The 12892-nt window shown below is 42.7% G+C and overlaps 1 protein-coding gene across 1 annotated transcript; it reads left to right on the forward strand.

Annotated features, from left to right (window-relative positions):
• The first annotated feature begins 11560 nt into the window (after positions 1 to 11560).
• On the forward strand, positions 11561 to 12466 carry LOC104982375 (taste receptor type 2 member 16). The gene has a single exon (XM_010831742.1). It carries the CDS (start codon positions 11561 to 11563, stop codon positions 12464 to 12466), a length of 906 nt encoding a protein of 301 aa, XP_010830044.1.
• The last annotated feature ends 426 nt before the right edge of the window (positions 12467 to 12892 follow it).

The raw sequence follows: 12892 nt of genomic DNA on the forward strand, positions 1-12892 counted from the left end.
TTCAACATTAGTGCTTCCAGTGAATATTCAGGGTTGATTTCCTTTAGGGTTACATGGATTGATTTTCTTGCTGTCCAAGGAACTCTCACGAGTCTTCTCCAGGGCCACATTTCAAAAGCATCGATGCTTTGGTGCTTAGCCTTCTTTACGGTACAACTTTCACATCTGTACATGACTGCTGGAAAAACCATAGCTTTGACTTATGGACCTTTATTGGCAAAGTGAAGTCTCTTCTTTTGGGGAGCATCAGAGAATGAGATGGTTAGATAGCAACACCAACTCAATGGGTTTGAAGTTGAGCAAACTCTGGGAGACAGTGAGGGACAGGGAAACCTGGAATGCTGCAGTCCATGGAGTTGCAAAGAGTTGGACATGACTGAGTGACTGAACAACAAACAACATGGTAGGTGTATGCTTAACTTTGTAAAGAAACTGCCAGACTGTTTTCCAAGTGTTTGGAAAACATCATTTCACATTCCCACTAATAATACAGAAGAGCTCCAATTTCTCCATGTTAATGCCAGCACTGGATCTGGTCAGTCAGCTAATGACAAATTCTTTCAGCTTTCACATGTCTGAAAAAGTATTTATTTTATCTGAATTTTTAAAAGATATTTTTCTATGGTTATAGACTTTATGGTTGAAAGTTTTTAATTTTTTTTCAGGGCATTAAAATTTTGCCCCACTACTTTCTGGATTTCATTGTTTCCTACAGGAAGTCTTTCATCATGCTTAGTTTTCTTCTCTATTTAATTCATCATTTCCCCCTGGCTAGTATGTTTTCTCTTTAGTGCTGGTTTTAAGTAATTTCATTATTATAAGCTTTGGCATAATTATCTTCATGTTTTTTTTGTTTAGAGTTCATCAAAATTCTTAGATCTGTAAGTTTACAATTTTTATGAATTTGGAAAATTTTCTGACCATTATCCTTTTAATGGATTTTACTTTTTAGAGGAGTTTTAGGTTTCACAGCAAAATTGAACAGAAAGCTCTTGTCACCCCACCATCCCAGCCCCCCGACATGGACAGCCTCCACCACTGTCAACAGCCTGCTCCAGAGTAATAACATTTGTTATAATCGGTGAGTCTACACCATCCAAAGTTCTTAACTTGCATCAAGGTTGACTTGGGGTGATATATATTCTGTGGGTTTTGCCAAATGTACAATGACATGCATCTACCATTAGAATATCATACAGAATAGTTTCATTGCCCTAAAAATTCTCCATACTCCCCCAACCTCTGATAATTGCTGATCTTCCATAATTTTGCCTTTTTCAGAATGTCATATGATTGGATTTACCAACTATGTAGCTTTTTCAGATTAATTTCTTTCACTTAGTAATATCCATTTCAGTTCAGTTCAGTTGCTCAGTCGTGTCTGACTCTTTGCGACCCTATGAACCACAACATGCCAGGCCTCCCTGTCCATCACCAACTCCTGCAGTTTACCCAGACTCATGTCCATTGAGTCAGTGATGCCATCCAACCATCTCATCCTCTGTTGTCCCCTTCTCCTCCTGCCCTCAATCTCACCCAGCATCAGGGTCTTTTCAAATGAGCCAGCTCTTCGCAGGAGATGGCCAAAGAATTGGAGTTTCAGCTTCAACATCAGTCCTTTCAATGAACACCCAGGACTGATCTGCTTTAGGATGGACTGGTTGGATCTCCTTGCAGTCCAGGGGACTCTCAATGGTCTTCTCTAACACCACAGTTCAAAAGCAACAATTCTTCAGTGAAGCAACAATTCTTCGGCGCTCAGCTTTCTTTGGAGTCCAACTCTGACATCCATACACAACTACTGGAAAAACCATAGCCTTGACTAGACAGACCTTTGTTGGCAAAGTAATGTCTCTGCTTTTTAATATGCTGTCTAGGTTGGTCATAACTTTCCTTCCAAGGAGTAAGCGTCTTTTAATTTCATGGCTGCAGTCACCATCTGCAGTGATTTTGGAGCCCCAAAATAAAGTCAGCCACTGTTTCCACTGTTTTCCCGTCTATTTGCCATGAAGTGATGAGACCAGATGCCATGATCTTAGTTTTCTGAATGTTGAGCTTTTAATATCCATCTAGGGCTCCTCAATTTCTTTTCTTGACTTAATAATGCATTTATTTTTAGCAGTGAATAATATTTCATTGTTTGGATGTATTAGATTTTATTTTTCAATTTTTCTACAGAGACTACTATTGTTCTTTTCTTTTTTTTTTTTAATACATCTTCAAATGTTTCTCTGTTCTTTCCCCTCTCCCCCACCTCGTCTCCTTCAGGGACTCCAGGTGCATGTATATCAGGTTATGGGAAATTGTTCTATAGCATTGTTCTCTCTCTCTCTTTGGTTTAGCTTTTATTCTCTCTGAGTTTGGTTTCAGGTATATTCTATTGTTATTTCTTCAAGTTCACTGATCTTTTCATCTGAGGAGTGAGTCTATTATTTTTTCCAGCCTTATTGAAATATTATAAACATATATCTAAGTTAAGGTGTAGATAATGATAGTAGATAGTGAAGTAGCTCAGTTGTGTCTGACTCTTTGCGACCCCATGGACAGTAGCCAACCAGGCTCCTCCGTCCATGGGATTTTCCAGAATACTGGAATACTGGAGTGGGGTGCCATTGATACAGGTGTATGTCACAAAATGATCACCACAATAAGGTTAATTAACCCTTTTATCCCCTCACACAATTACCATTCTTTTTCTGGTGATACATTTAAGATCTAGTCTCTTAGCAACTGTCAAGTATATAATACAGTGTTGTTAATTATAGTCAGCATGCTGTATGTTAGATCGCCAGAACTTATCCATCTTGGAGTTGGACATTTATCTGCTTTCACCAACATAGCCCCATTTTCCTCGCCCCTCAACCCCTAGCAACCACCATTCTATTCTTATTTCCATGAATTTGGCTTTTTTAGATTTCACATATGTTGTACAATATTTGTCTTTCTCTGTCTGACTTATTTCACCACTAGTGAAATCTTTAGCATCCAGGCTACCATGTTCTGCCAGGGACTATCTGTGCCCTAGTGTTTGTGCAAGTTTAGTCATGTCCAACTCTTTGCAACCCCATGGAGCCTATCAGGCTCCTCTGTCCATGACATTTTCCAGGCAAGAACACTGGAGTGGGTTGTCATTTCCTTCTCCAGGAGATCCTTCTCCAGGGGATCTCCCCAACCCCGGGATCTGTGCCCTAAATCACTCTCATATTGAGATTCTGTTTGCCTGCTTGGATACGAGCGAGTCAGCCCAAACCCCAACTGATGATCTGTTTCTCCTACCACTTCTGGTACCACTTATAAATTAGTTCAGACTTCCAAAGAGCAGACTCAAAAATAGTATTAGATACACAAGAGATTTATTGGAGAAATGTCTGTGAAACAAAAAGTAGATGAAGCTGGAGAAGACAAAGATGGAATCCAGACTGAGAAGAGTCTTGACCTCTGTGAAGGGGTAGAGGGAAGAAAGAGGGTTATGTAGGAAGCTTCTTAGACTGCTGCTGCTGCTGCTGCTGCTGCTGCTAAGTCGCTTCAGTCGTGTCCGACTCTGTGCGACCCCATAGACAGCAGCCTATCAGGTTCCCCTGTCCCTGGGATTCTCCAGGCAAGAACACTGGAGTGGGTTGTCATTTCCTTCTCCAATGCATGAAAGTGAAAAGTCAAAGTGAAGTCGCTCAGTCGTGTCTGACTCTTAGCGACCCCATGGACTGCAGCCTACCAGTCTCCTCCACCCATGGGATTTTTCCAGGCAAGAGTACTGGAGTGGGGTGCCATTGCCTTCTCCATCTTAGACTGCAGGGCGGTTCTAAGAAAGTTCTGGCCTGAATAAAGAGTGTCCTTGAGCCAAAGTCACAATCGAGGAGTCCCTCATCTCACAGGAATGAATCTGCACTATTCCTCCTTTTACTGCTGCCACGCTCCATCACTGGGTGAGTGCAGCCCATGGGAAGCATGGCTCTTCTTGCAAACGTGATTGAGGACCCGGAAGTGGGGCCACCAGTCCATTACGCTCTCAGCAGCAGGAAACCTGAGCAGCACATTTTCATAACCATGGATGCCACAGCTCCTCACTGACTGCTGCTAAGTCACTTCAGTCGTGTCCGACTCTGTGCGACCCCAGAGACGGCAGCCCACCAGGCTCCCCAGTCCCTGGGACTCTCCAGACAAGAACACTGGAGTGGGTTGCCATTTCCTTCTCACTGACTAGTCTATGCAAATACTGCCCTCTAGAGTTCTGAAAGGTGTCTCTGACTCCTAGTATCTACTGCACAAATTAGCCTCTGTCTTTAAATTCCAACATTTAGGACTTCCCTGAAAGCTAAGTGGTTAAGGCCCCTGGGCTTCCCATGCAGGGAGCAAGGCAAGTGCAATTCCTGGTTGGGGAACTAAGACCCCACATGCCACGTGGTGTGGCCAAAATAAATAAATAAATAAATAAGTAAATAAATTTCAACATTTTGGTCCCTTCTTCATTCTAAAATCAGGGAACCTTGCTTCCTACTTCACTGAGGTGGGGGGGTGGTGGGGGGGCGGGGGTAGGCATAATAAGAAAGGAACTTCTACATATTATCACCATGTGTACACTTCTTTTCCTCTTGCTTCTGGGGGAAAATATCCTTTCATAGAGCAAAGGCCAACTCTTCTACTTGACCAAATCATACCACCTCTTGCTTACTAAAAACAAAGCTCCAGAATTTTTAATTCTCTCTCTTTCTCTCTCTCCTGAAATCAACTTCCCTCCTCTACTAGGTCATTCACACCATACAAAAGCTTGCTATTATTGATCTTTTAAAAATGTATGAATTTATGAGCATGGGTGAAAGTGGCTGGTCCCAGCAGGATAGTCACATGTGGTTGACCTCTTTATCCTTGAGAAATGCTTGTTTTCAAACTCCAGGAATATAGTCCTTTCTTACCTCTACAAATAGGGTCTAGATAGCCTGTGAACAGCTCCTAATTCTAAAATGGAACAAAGGCAGTAGGTTTGAGAATGCATGTCCTCTTTCTCTTCAGTTCTCACTCCTTTTTTGTCTTCCTGTCTTTCCATCTTGCCCATTTCACTTTCTCTGTTCTGTTTTGCTTTGTTTTTTCCTAATCAGATCCTTTGGTGGTCTGCACCACTCTGTGCACCTGGTGGTGGCTGATGAGTTACTGACCTTGTAGCTGTAGCTGAGAAAGATCCAGAAGGTAACCAAGTGGAGGGTTCTTACAGCTCTCCTGTAGCCAACCTACCTCTCACTTCCCATTACCACATATTTTTACTAAAGATTTATTCCAGAACCTCTCTTTTCAACCTTTGAAAATCATATGCTGCCCCAAAACTAGAACAAGAAAATTTTCACAGTGGGATAGCATTTATTAAAAACCAAATCAAAGACTTCACTTCTTTTATATGTTGAGAAAGTCTCAGCTTGGGGCAACGTGGTACCTTCCATTGAAGTCAATCTATTTAACTGGAGTTTCTAGAGGAGTAGCCATGGGGTAGCCCATTCCTATAACCCTATTACCCTGAGTACTCCCCAGGTTAGAAGAAACCAGGCATGACCTGTTCATGTTTTCTCTATTCATTTTTATTTTTTTGGTCATATAACACAGCACAGCACTTGGAACTGCCCTGAGCAGGATTGAACCCTGCAGTGCAAGTGCAGAGTCTTAACCACTGGGCCCCCAGGGAAGTCCCAGACATAGTGTTTTTAATCAATGATTCTCAAACTGTATGAAGCATCAAAATCACTTAGCAGGCTGGTTAAAATTCAGATTGTTGGGCCCTACTCCCAGACTCTCTGATTTAATATGTGTGGATAGAGTTCAAGAATTTGCATTTCTAACTATTCTCCAAGAGATTCTAATACTGTTAATCCAAGGAATCTTGGCTTTAGACCCTGTAATAGAGGAGTGTCTCTGAGGGTGGTACTTAATCTTTCTGCCTTAACCCCACCCAGTCTCGTAGAGTTGTGCTATGTCCTAGGGAGAGAGACAAAGCAACTCTGAGGCTCTGGAGGTGTGCTTGGCTTTTGTTCCCCTCTAATTGATGCGACTGAACTGAACTGAACTGAATTGAATGTAACAGGAGCAGGAGAGAGTTATTCTCCTGCACATATCTCAGACCACCAGAGGCTCTGCACCTTGAGTCTTGAAGTGTTCTAAAGCATCACGGCCAGTGCATGGGAAGAGCGATGAAAGCGGAGGCAGTGGTGAGCGCAGTTATATCACCTGAATCACAGTCGTTTTGCTGTTGATGGCGAGGATGGTCTTTAACTCCTTTTTGTCAGAATTTTTCCTAAGGCCTTTGGATGGGATCATTTTAGTATTAAATTAAAGTTCTTGTAGCTTCTATAATTTGCAATTTGCCAGTTGACCGGGTACATGCTCCCAGGGTTTCAGTAATGTGTACATTCAATAAATTGAAGACTAAACAAATTAATGCTATGATTCTTATTTAAAGAATGTGATAAAAAGCAGAGAAAAAAAAATGAACTTGCTTCAGGCTCCACAGGTTGGTGGCAGAATTAGAAATAGAAGAGAGAATGAATTTGGATCCTATGCTTGGACCACATTAGTTATTATTAAATATTCTTTTCAAATGCTGACCCTTCGGGAACCATCGCCACACCAGAAAAATTCAATTCTGACTTTTCCCGAATGCCAGTAACACAAGGAAGAAAATGTATTTGGCTAATTGGGAAACATCTGATTCTACCTTTGGGGGATCTGATTTGGTATTGCCTTAATAAGGGTCAAAAGTGAAACTTCATGACAAGCCTATGAGGAAAGGAGTCCTATTTTTTAGGAAGGGGAAAAGGGGAGACAGGTAAACAAAAGTGTGCTCTTCATTTTAAGATGAGAACAAAATCATGTCTCCAGCAGCCTTCAAGGATGGATGCAATCTTCCTCCCCAGAATAAATACATCCTGGGAAAAATGAGACTAAGCACAGACTGAAAAGAAGCTTCCCCTGGATTCTTTGACTCAGGACTCTGGTTTCTCCGATTGCATCGTCTCCTCTGATTCTTACCCTCCTGCCTCCTCTTGAAAGTAAAGTGAAAGTGAAGTCACTCAGTCATGCCCTACTCTTTGCGACCCCATGGAGCCTGCATCAAGCTCCTCCGTCCATGGGATTTTCAAGGCAAGCGTACTAGAGTGGGTTGCCATTTCCTTCTCCAGGGAATCTTCCCAACCCAGGGATTGAACCCAGTTCTCTCACATTGTAGACAGACACTTTACCATCTGAGCCACCAGGGAAGTCCAAAGCCTCCTCTTATAAAGACCTTTGTAATTACATTGGGCCCACCCAGGTTTCCTGGGATAATCTCCCTATTTTAGCGTCCTTAACTTAATCACATCTGCCGTCCCTTTTGCCACAGACAGTAACATATTCACAGGTTTTGGGCATTAGGATGTGAATATTCTGGGAGGAAGACGTTAAAATGTAAATAAACTACCACATTATATTCACATTGTGGCAGTCACATTGTTGAGTTCATATTGTATTAACTTGGGGTCCCTTTGCCATTCCCACTGGTCCAAACACTGGTCAATAAATGTGCATTCACAGCCCTGCCGATCATGGGAACCACTCTCCATAAAGTCATCTACGGGGAACTTATAATCACCTTTTGTCCCATTCAATTTTGATGCATTAATTCAAATTAAATGCCCAAGCCACAAGTATTTCCCTAAAAACTAGCTGCCAATTCAGCATCTTTGTCAATTTCAATAATTCGAATGACATAAGATTGTAATCACATGTGTGCATTTCTCGATTATGCTAGGAGGTTGGTTTTATGATTTTCAAGGCCCTTGCTCTTGTGATACAGTAGGACACATGCTCTGCTCTCCTTGTACTCATCCTGCATTCAACAGCTGTTTTCTAAGTACCTAGTAGGGGCTGTCGCGTTCTAGTTGCTGATCTCAGAGTTTGTTCGGCAGGATTCACATGCACACACAAGAAAAGAGCCAGCCTTTGAACTGCTAACTCCAGGGAACCTCAACCACCAGTTAGGGACTCACTTTATATGTCTCACATTCAAGCTTGCACAAAGGGAATCTGGGTTACTTGAGTGGTCACTATCATTATAGAGAGTGCCCCTGTGGAGTTCAGTAGTCCTGGGTCCTGCGGGTTCTCAGAATAAGGCAGTGTATACAGAAGGCAATCTGCCTGGCGTATCTAGGGAAGAAAACAGATAGTAATGCTTTTGTTGCACATTTCACTTACCATCATTCTTTCTCTCATCTTTCTCCCCTCTTATATCTGGATCCATGTCAACCAAAATTCACCTTTTAATTGCAAACTCTTGTTTTGTCATCTCCCTTTTAAAATTTCCTGCTTCTTTCATTTTGTTAAGCATGTAGATCAGATGCTTTCTAATATTCTGTTTCCTAGTGTAATTTTTAAGTATAGTTTACCTTTGCATCAGTGGTTTCTCATTTTATGTTCAAGGATGCTAAGGTTCATATTGGACTACTTCTGCTTTTTTCTTCCTTGAATGACCAAAAGTGCATACAGACTTGGTGCTTATCACGCATAGGGTCGATGACTTTCACTTTGTCTCCTTTGTCAACTGTAATTATCAGAATTATCCTCTCAATTTTGAAGGTGTTAATTAAATATTTGGTGTCTACCTGGTGTAGTTTTCCAGAACTTATTTTCTGAATTCATTTTTTAATCTGCCTACATAGCTATGGATTCCTAAATATTTAGATATTTAGAAGTAATGTGTAGTTTTGATGTCTCTGTGTTGTTTAGTCACTAAGTCAAGTCCCATTCTTTTGTGACCTGATGAACTGTAGCCCACTGGGCTCACTCTGTCCATGAGATTTTCCAGGCAAGAATACTGGAGTGGCTTGTCATTTCCTTCTCCAGGGGATCTTCCTGACTCAGGGATTGAACCCACATCTCTTGCATTGGCAGGTGGATTCTATATCCCTGAGCCACCAGGGAAGCCCAATTTGTAGTTTATTGGTTGTCCAAAATAGCATCAAAAGACTACAAATTCACAAGTTCCCTGCTTATAAGGCTCTTTTTGTCTCTGAGGTTTTCTTTTTTTTTAATTGTATTGGTGAACATTTATGTGTCCTCAGCCACTCACCCCATGAACTGTAACCCAGCAGGCTCTTCTGCCCATTGGATTTTCCTTGCAAGAATACTGGAGTAAATTTCCCTTTCCTTCTCCAGGTGAACTTTCCAACCCTGGGATTGAACCCACATCTCCTGCAGTACAGACAGCTTCTTTACCGCTGAGCCACTGAGGAAGCCTGGTGAACATTTATACACATAGGTAAGTTGAGAAGACTAGAGACTCCATGTAAACCAACATTTATATTTTTCAATAAAGGTGCTAAGGAAATTCAACAGGAAAAGGATAGATTTATAAACTAATAGCCTAGAAAAATTGGATTTTCTTCCTTTTTTTAGTTTATTTTTAATTGTAAGATAATTACTTTACAATATTGTGTTGGTTTCTGCCATAATCAACATGAGTCTCTGAGTTTTTTTTTTTTTTTTTTTTTGTCTCTGAGGTTTTCAATTACTGTCTTCATATTCCAAGGTACCACCCTCCACCAGGCATTCAGTTCCACAGTAGCAACATTGAATACTTGGAATGTGGGCCTAGACTCTTGATAGAAAAAGAGCTTGCCTCAAGTGGGTGCTACTGTAGTTGTTTGAAAGTTAAAGAGTTAGTTGCTCAGTGGTGTCCGACTCTTTGCAACCCAGTGGACTTTAGCTCGCCAGGATCCTCTGTCCAAGGGATGTTCTAGGCAAGAGTATTGGAGTGGGTTGCCATTCCCTTCTCCAGGGAATATTCCCAACCCAGGAATCTAACCCAGGTCTTCTGTCTAGCAGGCAGATTCTGTACTGTCTGAGCCACCACTGTAGTTGTTTGGACAGCTGCAAATCAAATTTGCTTCCAGTGAGACTACAAAGATAGAAGGGCAGAGTTAAGCTTCCAAGTTTCCTCAAACAGCTCAGCGTGAATACTGGGCTGCTCCCCCACAGACAGCCCGCTAGGTCCCTCAGCCTCAGGGCCTTTAGGGGTGGAGTTCTGAGCAGCAAGAGCACAAGTTAGAGGTGGTGCAGCCCAAAGCCGGCCCCACAACTGGACAGGGAAGCACCTGCCAGGAGACTACCTTCAGCAGGTGCCTGGCAGAGCAGCCTATTCTGCATCCCCTGGGGTCAGACTCGATTGCGAGCCCACAGGAGTCACCTTCAGAAATATCTAGTGGGGACTTTACAGCGAGTTACAATTTCACAGAACCAGATTACACAAGAGTCAGGGACATTTGAAGTCACACTCATCAGCAATTCCCTTTGTCTCCACAGGCTGGTCAGGGAAGGGGAAGCTCGAAGACAATAACTACAGAAACAAACGAACAAAGAGAGAAAGTCCTTTAGGCTGCTCCCTTCAGTAGATATCAAGTTTAAAAATTGTTTTACTAGTGGTAAGAGGGCCCTCTTTCAATTCATCTTGAGCAGTGGGAGCAGTGACAAACATAGCCTCACTACATAAGGGAAAAAAAATAAACAGTGACGATAATGGAACAAATGGATATATATATAGCTTTTATATAGCCTAAAGATATATAAAACCTGAGCTCAAGGTACTGGAATCAGCAAAACAATAGCCAAGGAAGCCACCTCTCAATTTTAGGGAGTGAGTGGGCACTGTGCGGTGATTTCTCTGAGTTAAGAAGTCCAATGGGCAGCGAAGAAAATTGCACATCTTAGACGAGGAGACTTGAAGATCTCAGCTTCCCACAATTTCTTGGTGGACTCTCACAGCAAAGATTTTCTTTATTGTTTCTTACATAGATTCAATGACTTCCCAGGTGGCTCAGTGATAAAGAATCCTCCTGCCAAGCGGGAGACCTAGGTTCCACCCCTGGATTAGGAAGAGCCCCTGGAGAAGGAAGTGGCAACCCACTCCAGTATTCTTGCCTGGGAAATCCCACAGAAAGAGGGGCCTGGAGGGCTACAGTCCATGGGTCACAAAGACTCAGACATGACTGAGTGACTGAATGCACACATTAGAGAGGTTGAAACTTTGATTGTGGCATCTGTGCCCAGCAGCTGCAGAAGCTGGGGAGGCAGGGTTTTTGAAGTTGACCTTGTTACAGCACTCAGTGAGCAGACTAGAAATATTACCTGGGACATGAATGGACAGAGAAGACTTTATCTTTCCTGTAGTTCAAGTTTTAGGTATAAAGAATGAGACTATCCTATTGAAATGATGGAGAAATAAGCTAAAGACACCTCCAAAGATATAAACAGCATGATTATGAAATAGGGATGTCTTATATGGGAATAATCAAATCACCTCAGAAGCAAGGATCCACATTCCAACCCCATTTCCCTGCATCCAGGCCTGATAACAAACCAGCAAGCAAAGCATAAGCAAATCCTGCAGCTAGGAAAATGGCAAAGTCAAAAATGAGCCAGGGAAAATTTGCATCGGGAGGGAGGTATTTTCTTGCATGAAACACTAATGGGGCCAGGAACCTGGTCCCAAACTGGAAACTGTGGCAGAGATTCTGAGTACATGCCCAGGAAGTTTCTTTGGAATAGAAGGATGACAACCAGCCAACTCTCTGTCTTCTTCATGATTATCTATATGCTCGAGTTCTTGACAATAACTGGGCAGAGCAGCCTGATTATTGTAGCGCTGGGCAGAGAGTGGGTGCAGACTCAAAGGCTGCCACCTGCGGACATGATTCTCATCAGCCTGGGCATCTGCCGCTTCTGTCAACTGTGGTCATCGATGCTGTACAACTTTGGTTCCCACTTCCACCCTAATTACAATTTTTGGTATTTCGGGATCATCTGGGAATTTACTAACATCCTTTCCTTCTGGTTGACCAGCTTGCTTGCTGTCTTCTACTGTGTCAAAGTCTCCTTCTTCAGCCACCCCATCTTCCTCTGGCTGAAGTGGAGAATTGTGAGATGGGTTCCTCGGCTGTTGCTGGGCTCTCTGCTGATTTCTTGTGTGTCTACCATATTTCCAGCTACTAGTTATTACATTGATATTCAATTCATCGCCATGAAGCATTTCCCTAGAAACAGCACCATGCTTGAGAGACTTGAGGCGTTCCTGTGGGATTTTTCCACACTGCACAAAGTAGTTGTGTTGGTTATTCCTTTCCTCCTGTTCCTGGCCTCCACAGTCTTGCTCATGGCCTTATTATCCCGACATCTGAAGCAGATGAAAGACCTTCACACAGGCTGCTCCAACTCCAGCCCGGAAGCTCACTCTGCCGCCCTGAGGTCCCTTGCCATCGTCCTCATCTTGTTCACCTTTTATTTTCTCACCGTGCTCCTCTCCATATTGGATGTCCTATTTAATAAAGAGTCCTGGTTCTGGGCCTGGGAAGCTATCATCTATGCATTAGTCTCTATTCATTCTACTTTACTAATGCTGAGCAGTGTCAAACTGAAAAGAGTTTTAAAGGCAAGGTGCTGGAGCCTAGAAGCTGCCTGAGGCATAGCGGACAAGACCTCTGCGCAAATGAGCTTTTGCACGGATACAACTAATACCAATAACCCAACTGGCAGGATCTTGACAATCCCCTGTGTGACAATGAGAAACCATAAACATCAGCCTCATTCTCTTTGCCCATAGCCATCTATCTCCAAACAACCAAGCTCTTCTGTTCTGTGCCACTGCTCCCTTCTCCTGTCCACAGTCCCCAGGTTGGTGCAAACTCTCTCATGGCTTCCCCTACCTCTCTACCTCTGGGATCTTTCTCCTGGTATATTCAACACAAGAGACCCGAAATCATGGTGTCCCCATTTTGTTTTTATTTGACCTAGTCTATGACTGCCAATTCCTCACTGACTAATATGAGTCTCTTCCCTATAAAGCTTATTGCCCATACCCTGAATGTTTTCCATACTAACCCCTTAA

Source organism: Bison bison, unplaced genomic scaffold, assembly GCF_000754665.1.
Source record: "Bison bison bison isolate TAMUID 2011002044 unplaced genomic scaffold, Bison_UMD1.0 scf7180017864530, whole genome shotgun sequence".
NCBI lineage: Eukaryota > Metazoa > Chordata > Mammalia > Artiodactyla > Bovidae > Bison > Bison bison.